General features: G+C 49.9%; 1 protein-coding gene across 1 annotated transcript; it reads right to left on the reverse strand.

The window, feature by feature from the left end:
• Positions 1–15: 15 nt before the first annotated feature.
• Positions 16–16,173, reverse strand: LOC122387478 (sodium-coupled monocarboxylate transporter 1-like). Its single transcript, XM_043377723.1, has 11 exons — positions 15,799–16,173; positions 14,140–14,423; positions 6,805–6,938; positions 5,718–5,906; positions 4,707–4,861; positions 4,275–4,415; positions 3,587–3,924; positions 2,791–2,945; positions 2,345–2,517; positions 1,814–1,914; positions 16–1,450 (listed from the first exon to the last, which is right to left on the reverse strand). The coding sequence occupies exons 2-11, from the start codon at positions 14,342–14,344 to the stop codon at positions 1,317–1,319; spliced, it is 1,725 nt and encodes a 574-aa protein (XP_043233658.1). The 5' UTR covers positions 14,345–14,423; positions 15,799–16,173; the 3' UTR covers positions 16–1,316.
• Between the last annotated feature and the right edge of the window lie 605 nt (positions 16,174–16,778).

Here is a 16,778-nt window from a genome sequence, read left to right on the forward strand (position 1 = left end):
TTTGTATATGTCGCACGGGTGGTGCATTCCTCGAGGCTCGAACTGTTGTCCGGAGCCGATGACACTTGCCAGGGACCACACTATAGGTCTGTTTTATACCAGTACATCTACAGAGACAACATCCGAGAGTTGCGCATGAAAACAAACTATTTAGCTTTGTAACACAGTGTTGTATTTTTATACATGCATACATGACCCGTACAACATTCATAAAAAAATATCATCTCGCTCAAATGGTAGAATCAAGGTAATATATGGAAAAGAAAAAATATGGCATGTAGATCCAGAATCGTAGGTAGAGCTGACGTGACCTGCTCCCGTGTGTTGTGAAGTGAAGATCTGTCCATTTTCTAGAGGTGAATACCGTTCAGAGACATGTATCATTATTACATAACGGTAAAAAAAACTACAGGTCAGTTCAACAGGCAGCTATGCTATCGAGTCAACTATCCCGCAAGCCTTATATGGAAGTCTCAGACAGTGGCGGATCCAGGATTTTCACTGGGGAGGGGCTGCAGGTCATAATTGGGCGCCACGCCCCGGATGGGCGCCATAGTCGCATCGTATTGGCGCTGAAATATTGGCGCCCAGTGGCCCTGACAAGAGGCGCCCAGGATCAGTATGTACAGTGACACCACACGATTGGAAATATCGATGCGGAGCGTACTGAAACGACGTTATTCGACTGATTTTTGCATCCTAGTCCTAGTATGCGGCACTCCGATGAGTTGCGTATTGAAAATTGGCGCCACTGCGCCTTCGGCGCAGTGGCGCCAGTTTTCCTTGGGTGGGGGCTGCCAGCCCCCGCAGCCCCCCCTGGATCCGCCACTGGTCTCAGATCATCACGACACTCGCATCTCACATCTATGAATAAAACAATATTAGAGCAAAGTTTTTTTTTTTAATGCATGTAAAACGCTATAAAACAGCTAACTATGTGTCTGGTAGCGGGGTAGGCTGTGGCATATGACCTACAAAACTTTGTTTTTGGACTTTGCGCCGGGAGTCGGGACCCTATAGCATCCGAGGAATAACTACTTCATAAATCACGGTAACATAAACACAATGCAATGCTTGCTTATCTGCACATTTAAGGCATTATTATGGCCTGTACCACACACTTTCGAATCTACCTCTGCCGAGCAATGTACAATAAACGTGCATCTAAAGCACTTTAGGTAGATTTACGAAATACGTAACGAGTGACCTGGCATGCACGCTACAAAAATACTGTGGGAACGTTAGTTACGTTTTGCCCCCCCCCCCCCCCCCCCAGAGTCGCATGATATTTACATGAAACATATCCAATGAAAAAATTAGTGCTTTTCGCCCATTTCATATGCATCGTTTGCAGCTCCGTTTGTGTTTGACGGATGGAATTTCTTCTTTCGTGAGTGCCATGACATGGCGGGACTCAGGTACTCTTCGTCGACACTGCCCTGTCCTCCACCTGAAATATGACACATATTCATTAGGGGTCTTCAAACTGCGCGAACTTTCAATGAAAGCCTTAACAGTTTCGTATTTATCCGTAAGCTCGACAGGGTCCGTTAGGTGCACCCCGGATGCGGCTCGACCGCTGTATCTTGCAGGGACACATCGTCCAAGTATGCTTCTGTCACTGTAAAATAGTTGGACACAATAGACTTATAGGCACAATGCGTTCTCGCTCAATTCGCTCAAGCAGCTGCAAAATGGTTGACCAGTATCGTAAAAGGGCGTTGAGCTGCGTAAGGCTAGCGTCAATTTTCGTGGGACGATTCGCGACTATCTCGTCTCACTCGGTTCATTTCTTGTGAAGCGTTATACTCACCTGTCAAAAGAGACACTAGGATTCCTGTCACCATTGTTGCCACAAAGCCGATCACTGCGTAGAGCATGTAGGAAATGCTGTAGAGCGTATCGAATGTTCCTCTGTAAAACATTATCATTTTATTACTTCCACCAAGCACGGGTTTATACATAAAGCATGATTCGAAATGGATGATATATTTACTATATGGATGATATATTTACTTCTACAGGCATCGGAGCATGCCATTCTATGCACTGAGTTCTTATAAGTTATACTGTAAATGACTCCTTCGAAATATTACGATGATTTGGAATGTCAAATGTACCTATCTGAAAGCCATGGCTTGGGGATCAGCTCAAACCGTTCAATTTCGCTAAATTTACCAGTAAAACTGCCAAACTGTATTCCTGCCGCTCAAGGCCCTATACACCCTGCCGCTCACTTATTAGAAGAGCGTTGAGCCCGTTAAATGGGTTCACTAATGAAGCTTACGTGCACTACAGGCGTTAGGTCTCATCTATCAGCTCGCACCACACTCCCCGCTCTTACCTTTCGCGCGTTTCCACGGCGTCATCAGTGACGTTGGCAGCGCTGGTGACGTTGAAGCTGCATCCGTCGGCGCTGGAGGGCAGCATGACAGGTGGCGCCGCCCCGCTGAACGATGCACCGAATGAGATCCAGAGGGAGAGAGCCAGGCCCAGAACCAGACCCGTGGTCACACCCTGCAGGCAGGCCGAAGGGCAAAGTCAGCACCGCTACAGTCAACGGTATATTAGTTCATAAAAGGACCAACGAATTATCGGTTATCGCCGATCAAAATTTTTTAGAGAAGACATCACTTAATCTCTCCCTCTCTCTCTCTCTCTCTCTCTCTCTCTCTCTCTCTCTCTCTCTCTCTCTCTCTCTCTCTCTCTCTCTCTCTCTCTCTCTCTCTCTCTCTCTCTCTCTCTCTCTCTCTCTCTCTCCTTCCCCCTCTCTCTCTCTCTCTCTCTCACCTTGGGGTTAGTGAAGGGCATGAACAGCCCCATGACGAACATGGCCAGAATGGGCCCGGTGCAGCCACCGTATACGCCCGTGGCCACCTGAATCACGCCGCCCATGTTCTTGGCCACAAACGCCATCAGCATCGAGATGATGCCGTAGACGAGGGCTGCCGGGCGAAAAAAAAATTGAGAGGCAAGTTTAGTAGACGTACAGTCCACAACAGAAGCAATGTGTGGTTTCAGTCATGGGTATGTTCTGCTTCTGAAGCCTAGGAACGATTAGCCAGACTGCAACGAGACTTTAAGTGTAGCTTACATGTATCTTCACCCTTGCAGCTACAACTTTATCTATTGACGTCTTCTTTTCAATCAGTCCGCATTTAAAAATCGTCGGTCAAAGCCATCCGTTGAGATTGGTAAAACCACACATTACTTTAGCGGTGGGCTGTACACCAGCGCAGCCAGTCAGACATAGGGGGTATCTCAGTGTGCATTTAGTCAACGTACACGAGAGCTGCCTTGCAGACGTCGGGGAGCTTTGAGAGGTGCGTTAAGTCACCTTATACCATCGCTGTCGATCAGACGTCGAGGGCATTGACTAGTACGCATTCACATTTAGTGATCGATTTAGAGCGCTACTTGTCACAGCTAACTAGACTGCTATTGAGCACCTCAAACGTTACTGAAAAATTGTTATGAGCTTTCGACTCTCCTTGCAGTCTATCCTATACCCCTTAGGAGCTGTGCATAATGCACCTCACTGGATCTACATACTTATGCCTCCGAGGCAGTCCAGAACCCGACTGACCTATGCCTCGGAGCACCCATCGCCGTCCCGCCTCTGACAGCCTCGCAGTCCAGGTGCTGTCCCTGAAGAAATCCTCCCAGGTGACGGCCGCCAGCGAGTTGAGTGACGACGAGATGGTGCTGAGCGCGCCGCTGAGCACGCAGGCGATGAACAGGCCGCCCAGGCCGGGCACGTGGCCCAGCTGGTCGGCCACAAAGTGCGGCACCAGCTCGTCGCGGCGGCTCGTCACGCCGGCCCGCAGCGGGTCGCAGGTCGAGTACGTGGCGAAGATGGCCAGTCCGGAGACGGTGGAGAGGGAGACCATGATGACGATCAGAAAACTGCTGATCAGGCTGGTGCTGTGGACAAGGGAAGGCAGAGATGACTAAATGTGGCGTACAACGCTTTACGAGCGCCGTATATCTATCGGATATACGAGCGCCGTATATGTATCCGCTCGTATATCAAGCGCCGAGACGACTAGAGGCTTAACCAGTTCAGTGCTTTACTCCCTGAGCAAAGAGGCCGGAACGAACCGACTTCATCGGACAAAATGCTGAGGGGCAATGCAATTGCTGAGAGCTTAAAACATCACTAAAGTGAGCGAGCTGGCGTTACTGAGCTAAAAGATGACAGTTCCACGTGATTATACGAGCCTCAACTCGTGGTTCTGGCTGTTTGAGAGTGAGACACAACGGACACAACTCACAGCGTCGCCTGTTTGAGAGTGGGCAGGCTGAGCAGCCTCTGAACAGCCGGCTGGTTCACTCCGAGCAGGGAAATCCACACGAAGATCTGGCCGAAGAATGTGTTCCAGAAGTTGTACCGCTGAAGAGGGTCGATGTCCCAGCTGTGGGCAAAAGTGAAGAGCTATACATAGAGCGTAATCGCCACGCCATATGTGGAAGGCTTTTGATGTCAATACATACATACAGACATACATAGTGGCAAACTCCTGTTGAAATATAATAACTCAAGACAGTAAAGGTTTGCGACTGAAGCTTTGTTATCTATGTATAAAGCGCCCGTTCATGCAATTTGACAGTTAAGCCTATGGGTGACGATTTACTTCACTATATAGTTGGTTTACTTAGCTAATTACTCAACATGTTATTCATTATTGTGACGAGGATATCCTCACGTGAACATTGTCAGCCTTCCGTGCTTCCGGTTGACGTCCAACATCTCTGAGAAGCCGCCCACGTTGATGCAGCCCTGTACGATGATGGCGGTGACGCCACAGACCATGACGCACGCCTGCAGCACGTCCGCCCACACCACGGCCTTGTAGCCACCCTGAGGACGTCACAGGCGGGCTGGTCGGTAGGACATTGGCTCATCAATAAAATGTAGTCCAGGCTGACAACCGAACGCAGCACCGTCCAGCAATGTGGGGATGTGTAGGTAATTCATGATTCCCTATCCACACAAATATTCACAAATGAGCGTTAACGTAAAATGTAGGTATCTAAATGCACAAACATACACAGCACAGTTAGGTTAAATCTTTTATATCAAAACGTCATCATAAGTCATGCCCTTATCTGAAATACGTGTCTGCATAGTGGGAAATTTGCAGTTGTACCGATTCATTGTCGTAGAACATCAAAGGCTTAATTCAGTCTCGGACCCAAATTTCACACAGCTGACCAAATAGGACATCACATTCCACCGAGATCGTACTAGGCCCGGTTCGAACAGGCGCCAGCCGGACTGTTAGCCCACGTTCCTGAGCGAATCAGAGATTACATGGGAGCCGTGACCACCGTTTAGCCGTCCGTTCAGAACGTGACTTCCAGTCGGTTCCTTCAGGTCACGTTCGTTGTTTCGTGACGATAACGCCGTTTCGTCATCCATTCGACGTGTTTCATTGCTTCAGAGTTGATTCTCACCGCAAAACTATTTTTAGAGTAAACGGTATATTTTTTACTCATTTGAAGATTGTAGAATACGTGATATGAGTACGCTCGACTGCCGCAGCAGATTGCCGTTGATTTTTTTTCATACCAATTATCCGAATACTTCAGTCACAGCCCGCATAAACTAAGAATATGCCACAATGCTGACTATACCTACGGTAGATTTTATCAATTTGTTAACTATTCTCTGTCAATCCTTCAAATTACACAAAACCACCCTGCAAACCACTCACGAATGCGGTGTAGGATGTGCCGAGCAGGGCCACCAGCACAATGGCCGCCCAGATGGGCATGCCGGTCACATTGCTGAGCACGATGGTGGGCGCGAACAGGGCGATACCCGTGTACAGCAGGTTCTGCATCATGAACGCCACCGTTCCGACCATCGTCATGACGCGCGTGTTGTACCGCTTCCCCAGGTACTGAAACGGGGGAGGGGGGGGGAGATCAGAGTCGCGGGTGCTTAGACACAATCATCTAAGACACTGGGGGGGGGGGGGCAGAGTCTCGGGTGCCATAGGGGCTTTAGACACAAGCATCAATGAAGTGGGAGGGGGAGGGAGGAGGCCATAGCTTTCCTGCATCGCTTTCCATAGTTAGACAGCCATAGCAAAAGGTATGGTCGATGGATTTCTTACTTGCTCATTTAACATTACATTGCATCGTCGGGAGAGATGTTTAATTAACAGGCCCGCCTGCGTACTTACATCAAACAACCACGGGCACGGACATTTCATCATGGTGATTTTGCAATACCTATAGTCTATACATACGAGTATAAGCGTTTGTTTTCACAGGACTATCATCGAACCAAGCACGATTCGCAAAGGGCAGTGGTCACTCGTCACTTGAGGGACATAATCCAGACATGTGGCCAGAGGTGACAAAGAAAATAAACGCTATGTGGACATATGCACGGCATCACGTAAAACGATAATCATCAACTAGGCCGGCAAAGATTACTGCGTCAGCACGCAGCATTGAATGAGCACCGTACTCATTCATTCGTCATGATTGTTGTATCGGGATACTTCGTTGATTTTAATATTCAACACTAAACAAAAATCACTGGGTCCCAAGCCAACTGTTTGTATCATCCTGTGTAATAATTAAAGGTGTAAAGTAATTATTGTAAATATGGATAAATAATTAAAACCTAAATAAACTAATTAAAACATAACACTTATCTTACTTTCGAAATGTATAAATCTTTTCGCTGATGATATATCTACTGTCACTTGTGCACAGACCTCGTAGACACTGGTGGGCCACAGTCGGTAAAAGATTGTCGAATTATAGGCTCATAAAGTGTGTACGTACCTCGTAGACGCTAGTGAGCTCCATTCGGTAGAAGACGGGCAGGATGAACACGCTGATGATGATGCTGGCCACGGGAAACGTCAGAACCACCACGAACCACTGCATGCCGAAGTAGAAAATCTCCGACGGCGTACCTGACAAGGTTCACGCACATTTATTCACCGGCGATTTTTTTCAGTTATAGTGCGCATCTATTTTACAATGCATAAGCATGCAGTTGCGAGTTTAGCATTGTGATTGTGGGAACAATAAAGTACCTACTTTTATATATATATTGAGACGGGTTACACAGCACATTGGGTGGACGCGTTTCCTCTAAATGACTTTTTCGACACCCTCTCGGAAATTAAAACAATACAAACACCGAGAGGGTTGTCGAAACCCCCGACACCCTAATTTCCGAGAGGGTGTCGAAAAAGTCATTTAGACGAAACGCGTCCACCCAATATGCTGTGTAACCCGTCTCAATATATACGCCCGGTTATATATGACAAGATATAACCGGTTTTTCCGCGACACTACGAGCCGGAGCGTCTTCTCTGGGGCGGCCCCGGAGCCGGGCCGGCCTCTGCGAGCAGCGTTCGGCGGCAGGCGGGCGGCCGCCTGCGCCCCCGGGCGGCGAGGCCGCTAAGGCGGCGGCCTCCTCTGATTGGTGGAGCGACTCGTGTCACGTGACCGTGACGGCGCGGGGTTTGAGTGCATTTGCGCGGTCACTCTGTTCTAAGCCGCCTGGTCTGACGCAAGTCAGCAGTGTTCTCGCTCTGAAATGTTTTTGCGTTTACTGCGGTCGTGTTCAGTGGAAACTGGAAGACATCAAGGGGAGTATAAGTTCGGTTTTATATCAATGTTATATTGATTGACGAGGATGTTTTTCCTTTCGGGGTTTTTATGTTTATTTTTTTACTGGTTTGTTGTTTCTGTCTGATTTTTTTTTTCATTTTCGGCATGAGGTTTGGTTATTTTTGTGCTTATGCTATGCTATCACGGGAAGAGGGTCGATGAGCAATGGGTCGGCAAATGCCCGGTATATTATAGGTTCTTTGAAGGTTATATGAAACAACGAAACTTGGACTGCTGGTAGAAATAGGCTTTGTGTGTTTTTTTTTTCAGATTTTGGGAGATTGAGTGTAGGTATTTGCTAGGTGAAACATAGCTGTAACTGTTTTGTTTCTTCCCTGGAACGGAGCGCCGGACTTTGCCATTCTACACTCCGTGCGAGTGAAATCAGCTCATACTTTCTCGGTGTAGCAGCTCAGAGTGCACGGCCTGGCCGGCGTAGGGTTTGGTGGCCACGTGGTGTTGGCCGGTGGTTGTGCAGAGAGTTGGTAAAATTGCCGTTTTGTGGTGCCTGGTGTTGGTTGAACTGTGGTTCCCATACAGGTGAACGGTTACTGGCGTAAGGTGTGCCAGGTGGGCGTACCCCGTGGAGAATGAGCTGCTGGTGATGTTGGCTCTGTCCGAGCGTGTCCGAGCGGGGTTTTCATTAGTGGGTTAGGGATTGTTGATAACAAGGGTACCAACTACCGGGTGAGACTTGAGAGGGTAAATGGAGTTCATTGTAAGGATAACCAATGCAATGGTATTGGTCTAAGATGGTATTGTTATCTGGTGTTGATGGGTTGGAATGAAAGGTTTAGTGGGTGATAGAGGTACAGAGGTGATACAGTGGAACCCAGGTTGGGTGTGATAAGCCTCGGCGGACTAGGATATTATGGATTAGAGGGGGATTTATGTAAGGTGGTTTTGGGATGCATTAGCGATAGCATAGTAAGTTACGGGCTATTACCCAGAGGAACTTTTCACACCCATGTTTAAAGGCTGTAGTAGGTGGCATTTTCTAGGATGCAGTTTTAGGGTAGCCCGTGATTGTGTGGCTCTAACTCTGCATTGAGGTACGAGTTAACTGTGTTTCGTTTTTATGGTAGTGACGTTTGTAAATCTTTTTTTTTTGCCAGAGTGAGGTGCCTTTCTTGTAGTTGGTCAATAGAGCATTGCCGTGGCATGCATAAGCGACATCTGCAATATGCATATCCTGCCGATATCTCATCACACGCATTGTCAGATAAATGGCTCTAGTATACTCGTATATTGCCCCTATTGATACGAGATTTCGGCTAAAAATGGCTCTGTGACACAATCTGTTTTTTTTTTCTTCCATGGCTTGGTGGTTGGCATCCGACTCTGAACGCCAACGGCGACGGGTCGGCACACTCGGCGGGGCCGGCCCGTTTTGCCAGAGTCTTCTTGGGCCGCTGGAGGTTTCCTTCACAGCTCCCACGTCAGCTGAGGGAGTTCCGGCCCCACCCAGCTCATCTTGCTCCAGTGGTGCTGCCTAGCAGGTCTTACGGGACATCGTCAGGTATAGGCCAAGGTGGCCGGGGTTTTGAAAGGTACGTTATTCCATGTACGGGGCCCGGTGCATATCTGTTAATGGAGGTTCTGGTGGACCCGATAGGCTGGATAGTGAACGCTTGGGCATGGGCGATATCGGCATTTTTGAGGGGATATTTGGTTCCACCAATAGGGACATGAGGGCAATGCTGGTGGAAAGTAAGATACTAAGATAGTAATAAAATTGTGATAAAATCGTTAGGCGGAGCCCGTAGATAAAAAATGAAATCTAGTCAACTCTAACGTTAGACGTGTTTCCAACCTTGGTTTGCTGCTGCTGCTGAGGGTTGTTAAATCGTCTGTAACTATCTTCAAAGCGGTCTATTTCTTAGCAAATTATTTCTACTTGTCGCTATAGAGTATGATATGACCTTTCTCCTGCAAAACAGCGAATGAACATTGAACAATACAGGTCAGGTACTATTATTAAAGCTAAAATGAAGTAAGTCAGTATGCGTTGTTAGGACTGGGAGTTCCCCTCAGTGTCCCAAAATTGTATTTTGGCTTGGGTGTCAAAAGGAAAATTCCTAGGGGTCCGGGAACGATTTTCAAGGTGGGGGGGGGGGGACGTGCACATAAAATACCTGACATGATGCATATGGAACGGTGGCGTAGCTAGGGGTCTAAGGGGACACGTACCCCACCTCCCCATCGGGTTCAAAGGGAGCCTCGGGTCCGAGGGGCCCTGCGGCGCCATTTGACCACTGAGGGTTAACAATGGCCATTTAGAAGCGCCCCGTGGGGCTCATTAGAGCACCTCATGGACCCTAAATTGCCACACTAAGATCTCTTTAAGGGCCCACGCCGGATTCTGAGGGCCTCTTGTGCCCTTTAGGACCCTTCGGTGGTCTCCAAAGGCCCCTTACTGGCCTCTGAAAGTTCTTACCGGCCTATGAGGGCCCAGTTCTAGGGGCATTTCCCGCCTGTGATGGTCTCACAATTATTTTTTTGAGAGCCCTATAACGGCAACTGTGGGGGCCCTCGTCGGCGCCTATGAGGGCCCACGCCGGTGTCTCTGAGGGTGTCACACCCCCAACTCTGAGTGCCTACACTAGTGCCTATTTATGCCCTATATCGGCGACTCTGAGAGTGAGGACCCGAATCCCTACCCAACACCGGCGCATCTAAAGGCCACCCACTGGTGACTTCTGAGGGCCCCACACCGGTCCGGTGACTCTTGGGGCCCCACCGGCGTCTGATAGTACCATGCCGCTCTCTAAGGACCCCACAGAACTTCTTCTGCTGGCCTAAGGGCCTCTGGCCGGTCAATGAGAACCCCCTGCCGGCTTGAAGAGGGTTCGCGTCCGCGGCTCAGGCCCCACACCCGTCTGTAACGGCTCCACACCAGCGTCTATGAGGGCCCACAGCAACGCCTGTAAGGACCCTCACCGGCGCCTCTGAGGGAATCACACTAGCACCTCTGAGCGCCCACACCGGCACCTGCATGACATTCCCACACCAGTGCCTCTAAAGGCCCCTTACCGGCGGCTCTTAGGGCCCTACGCCGGTGATTCTGAGGATGCTAACGATAACCGAAGGTACCATACAAGCGCTTAGTGTCGCTGAGCTTTTAATCCCATACCGGCCTTCCAAGGGCGCCACGTCAGTGCACTCAATGCCCCACACCCCTCCATTTCACCCGGAGTGGGTAAACTGTGTTATACCTATAGCAACGATTTTACCACAGTTGTACTTTAGGTATTTCTCAAGGTTGACTCAAAATGGTCCAGTGTAAAAGCTGGCCTGCCAAACTTATGGCCAAGGCCAGGCCCAAACAAAAGCGGGATGTCAACAGCAGATGTCAAATCGATACTGTAACAGCAGAAACCATTCAGATGGCAAGGAAAATGCCTTGTGGTTATGTTTAGGTGTATAAAGGAAACAAGAAGTCCGGAAAAGGGAGGGAAGGTCCTTTCTCGCTGCCTCAATGTTGAGGGGTGCCGCCCCCTCGGCTCTCAGGTTGGGAGGGGGGCAAGCGCCCCCGCTGCCCCCCTGTTTCCCGGGTCTATGAAAATTACTCACCAAATAAGGGATAAGGGTGGAAAACTGATGGTCAGATAAGGCCTAAAAAGAGTGGAAGAAGAATGTACAGCAAAATTGAATACAAGGCTGGTATGTGGGAAGTAAAATGGCTATCGATCCATGCAAATGCTTTTTCTTGGTAAAATTGGGAGTGGAAAATGGGCTTAAAATGGAGGCGAGTGAAGAGTGATTTTCATTTGGATGTCGTTTCCCACCTAAATCAACAAATTTTGGGGCACTGGTACGGGGTACCCCTCGCCAGCATCAGGGTTGACGTCACTCAGGACCTGCCTATGGTTGGTTGGTGGGTGAGTTACTGTACCTTCTATGGGTGACATTGAGCCAGCTCGGCGTTTGGAGGCAGTAAGCACCTCCTAAACGTGTCGAGCTAGGAAGCAGCGGCAACCTTTGGAAGTAAAACCATATTGGCCTGTTTACAGCGTAGGGGCTGTCTGTATGCTGGTCATTTGGTCCCTGATCAATCCGGATCTTCGCGGAAAGGCAAGCTTGTTGCCCGTGGCGGGTGATGCGGATACTATCAGATTTCAAAAGCGGGTATTTTTGGTATTCAGGTCGGGTAATTGCCCTAGACATTCGGAGAATCTTGGGATGCCCAATTCTGCAAGTCCTGGGTGAAGCTCGCTAGTCTACCCGGGGGTGTCCCCTTCTACAACGACCCCGGGGCAGCTCACTAGTCTGCCCGGGGGGTGTTCCCTTCTACAACGACCCCGGGGCAGCTCACTAGTCTGCCCGGGGGTGTCCCCTTCTACAACGACCCCGGGGCAGCTCGCTAGTCTGCCCGGGGGGTGTCCCCTTCTACAACGACCCCGGGGCAGCTCGCTAGTCTGCCCGGGGGTATCCCCTTCTACAACGACCCCGAGGCAGCTCGCTAGTCTGCCCGGGGGTGTCCTCTCCTGCAACGGCCTCGGGGCAGCTCGCTAGTCTGCCCGGGGGTGTCCCTTTCTACAACGACCCCGGGGCAGCTCGCTAGTCTGCCCCAGGGTGTCCCCTTCTACAACGGCCTCGGGGCAGCCCGCTAGTCTGCCCGGGGGTGTCCCTTCTACACGGCCTCTGGGCAGCTCGCTAGTCTGCCCGCGGGCGTCCCCTCCTACAACAGCCTGATTCCTGGAGCGGGCTGAGAGCCCTCCCCTTTTTTGCTGGGCGGCTGTCAACGACCTTCGTTGATGCTGTTCTAACCCCTTCCAAAGTTATGGGAAAATTAATGGTCGCGCTGAAAGGCATGTGCATAGGGTTCAAGGTAAAGGAGAATACAGCTTCTGTTGTCAGATGCCTCAAAACTCATGGATGGTTGTTTTTTCGGCGGGTATATCGAGGGCCTTTACTTGGTGGAGGCTATCATCGCAGTAGTGGCTAATGCTACTGGTTGTTAGTCCTGTGAGGGCTTCGGTATAAATGCCGTAATATTGCTCTTCATTGGTGACCGCTGTATCGCTCACATTCATGTTGGCAGGTTTAAGGGATCGTGGCGTTTCTGGTAAGCTTCGGGCCAGGTTGAGGAAATAATTACCTACCTTCAACCAAGCACGTATTTGGGTGGGTTCTGCCACTGGTCTCGACACTGGTGGCGACTAGAGGTCTTTTGTGTTAATTTGTATCCCCCATTCGGTCTGCTGGTCTCGGGAAGGGGGCGTTTTATTTTGGCGCATTGGTGTCTGGGTGGATGTATTGAATGGGTGGGGACACCATTGCGCCGCGCGGGGGGAGGGGTGGCGGCCCGTTGGCAGGGCAGTCTCGGTTGAGACATGTATACTTGCTAGTATGTTTGTGTCGTGTTCATTTGGGCTGAATATACCAATAGCCCCTTTTTGTACAGCTACAGTGTTTTTCTGGAGGGACTTGGTTGTGAGGTTGGCGCTGAGATTGGTTACGCATAGCATAGCTAATTGTCTCTATGTTTGCTGGCAGCTCGAAGGGGAAGCGGAAAATACGCCCGGTTATATATGACAAGATATAACCGGTTTTTCCGCGACACTACGAGCCGGAGCGTCTTCTCTGGGGCGGCCCCGGAGCCGGGCCGGCCTCTGCGAGCAGCGTTCGGCGGCAGGCGGGCGGCCGCCTGCGCCCCCGGGCGGCGAGGCCGCTAAGGCGGCGGCCTCCTCTGATTGGTGGAGCGACTCGTGTCACGTGACCGTGACGGCGCGGGGTTTGAGTGCATTTGCGCGGTCACTCTGTTCTAAGCCGCCTGGTCTGACGCAAGTCAGCAGTGTTCTCGCTCTGAAATGTTTTTGCGTTTCCCACCCACCCACCACCATTTTTGGGGCTTTTTTTTTACACGCACCACACTCTTAAATAAAGATGGGTTTTTCCACAAAATGTGGTTTTTTCCCCAACTAGGTCCCCCGGTTTTTTTCTAGTTAGGACTTTTTCCGGGGGAGGACACACACGACAGGGTTTCTAGTTTGGGTGGGGACACCATTGCGCCGCGCGGGGGGAGGGGTGGCGGCCCGTTGGCAGGGCAGTCTCGGTTGAGACATGTATACTTGCTAGTATGTTTGTGTCGTGTTCATTTGGGCTGAATATACCAATAGCCCCTTTTTGTACAGCTACAGTGTTTTTCTGGAGGGACTTGGTTGTGAGGTTGGCGCTGAGATTGGTTACGCATAGCATAGCTAATTGTCTCTATGTTTGCTGGCAGCTCGAAGGGGAAGCGGAAAATATATTTGTCTCTTACTACTCAACTTGACAGTACTTTTATGTTTTTATCCATCAGCCACCTGATTTCGCTCTTCAATAAGTGTGTTAGCGTACGTCTCTTAAAGCTCTCTTTACATTACTTTCCATGACTGATGATTGTTTTCAACAGGCTAGCCTTCACTGTCAATTCTGAACATGTTCCTCAAAGGGTCACCAACAACATAAACAACAGCAAACAGTTTACCCAATGTCTTCTTAGACTCTCACCGATGATCAGAATGGCAGACATGAATGTCGCCATCATCGAGAGCGACACCGGGGCCACGTTCATGTCGCGTGAGATGAGCAGACCCTGTGCGTCCTGTCCGCGCAGACCGTAGAACACGCCGATAGCCAGCGTGGCGGCCACAAACAGCGCCATCACTACAAAGTTGACAGTGCCGAACGCAGCCGCAGCCGCCGTGGCCGCCATGTTGGATTTGGTGGTTTTCGCCGGGGAAATCCGAGGAGTTGACTGACGGATGCCGAATCGGATGACCGCAATATGGAAGCTGGAACAGAAAACAATTCGCAGAAATGGTGAGAATGCCAACGTGCTGTGGTGAGCTAAGCACGGCAATATAAGAACGAGGAATTAAGCAAACAACAGACCACCTTTCCAACAGGAAGATTACGGGGAAGCATGCATAATGCATATCAAGCACCCAAAACCGCTGTACTGAGATCAAACCTGGCGACTTCTGAGCGAAAAAGCTCTAAGAGAGATATAGATATTTCCAGCGATTTTGTCGTTCAATTATAACAAGTAGAACGCTCCTAAAGACGAGAGTGCACAACGCGCGCACGTGTTAAGATCTCCAAGTGGCTTGCGAGGGTCACCAACCTAGCTTGACACCTAGCACTCAGCAGCGTAAATAAATACAAAGCTTGAATATAAAACTTAGTGCAACTGGCTCAGCCGCTCCTGATATGTGAAAGCAGGCCCTGTTATGTGTGCACGTGCAATCAGACCCCAACTGACGTGCAGTCGGAGTGCACGTGTCAGTCTTTTGACGGCCATGTGACCGTACAGAGTTCAGTGGACCGCCCTTAAACACACTACTCACTTTGAGCAACATTGCCTTAGCCGTTCTTGAGTTAAAGATCGTGGAAGCGCCTCCCCCCCTCTTACACGTACAAAAGCGCAAATGAGACCCTAACTAATTTGTGAGGCCACCTCTGTTATCGGTCCCTAACGGTATACCACATCTGAAGGCAATCGGTCCAGCGGCCCAGCCGTTATGAGACGAATAAAACGAATGACCAGCCCCTGCACGTGTACACTGTTCCGCTATGAAATCATTTTGCCCCACACCGTTCATTCTTGTACCGTTCTCACCCCCCCCCCCTCCCCAGACAAGTTACTGGAGCGTTTCCTCCGGGATGACCGTTTACGCAGCTGTAGGTTTTATCTATGTCATGCAAGCAAAACAGAGTAGTAGTCGCATCAGCCCCTCGTCTCCCCCTTATTTCGTTTTCTCACGACCCTGAAGTACCTAGTCTAAGTGCATACTTTATTGATTGTAAGGGCCTCAGATTGTAGCCTCAGTAAAAATGTTGGTCTAACCGAGAAAAAAAAAACGTGATTAAAATAAGACGAAATCAAGCCCTAACTTCCTGAGATTTAATAAGATCGGTTAGATATAAGTGCGAGTTAAACAATAACCTCATTCCCATTGACAACATAATTATGCACATGCAAAGAGACATGAGAGACATCTCTCTCTCTCTCTCTCTCTCTCTCTCTCTCTCTCTCTCTCTCTCTCTCTCTCTCTCTCTCTCTCTCTCTCTCTCTCTCCCTCTCTCTCTCTCTCTCTCTCTTTCTCCCTCTCTCTCTTTCTTTCTCCCTCCCTCTCTCTCTCTCTCTCTCTCTCTCTCTGTCCTCACCTGAAATACAACTTAATATTTGGCCAAAGTGAGCTTCCTTTGTCACTCTGGATCGATTATCCGCACAGTGCACACTTGTCACTCGTTCTGGCTAATTTTGACCGCTGCCAAGAGCCAATTATCCGTCATACACTTGGCCGGTTCCGAGCTGAGCTCCACGCGAGTGCTGAGTTTCTGCTAGGAGCGCTCACAGCTCAGCTCCTAGAGCTCAGCTCCGACAGATCGGCTCCTTCAGCTCAGCACCAGCACCTCAGCTCCTGCGGCTCAACTCCTGCACCACGACGAAGTTTAGCCGATGCACTGCGCCTCTCACAGTTCTCTCACCGCGCCGCTCCCGCTCGTGCAATGCGCCGCGCGCCCCGTGCAGCGCAGACTGAGCGGCGCGGCGGCTGGCAGCTCGCGGTGGCCACACCGGCTCCCCGGCCCCCCGCCGACTCAGGTGCTGTTACCCGGCAGCTGGCAGCTGCACCCACTGTACAACGTGGAGGGGAGGGGTAATGGGTGGGGGTACCAGCTCGCCCAGTGCACGGCTGACCGTGGTGAAGACTCGTTCGGAATCAGGTATGTACCGAGAACTTCACAATGGGAATCAGAGTGGTTACCGACCACCTATAAATAGCAAAACCGGTTGGCCCTGAATTGGTGAGACGTTCAACATTGTGGCGTGTATAAGTAAAATGTGACGTTCCGCTGGAATCTGGCTGACTGCGCAGTTCTATTTTTGGGTTTAATCTAGACTTCGTTACCGCAGTTTCTTGCAACAAATTTCAATGCCTGATATACCAAACCAGATACACACCCCGACTCGTTTATTTACAATGTTGACAGAGAGAGCCGGATGTCATTTGATCAGTAGCATTATCCACACCAATAGCGATTGTGGCATGTAGTTATGATAAATACTACGATTAAAAATATAATAAATAACTACGCCATTCATCCCTGGCGGTGGTCCGATCGTAGCATATCGAGGCGAGATG

This window comes from Amphibalanus amphitrite, unplaced genomic scaffold, assembly GCF_019059575.1.
Source record: "Amphibalanus amphitrite isolate SeventyFive unplaced genomic scaffold, NRLGWU_Aamphi_draft 000287F_arrow, whole genome shotgun sequence".
In the NCBI taxonomy this organism is placed as follows: domain Eukaryota; kingdom Metazoa; phylum Arthropoda; class Thecostraca; order Balanomorpha; family Balanidae; genus Amphibalanus; species Amphibalanus amphitrite.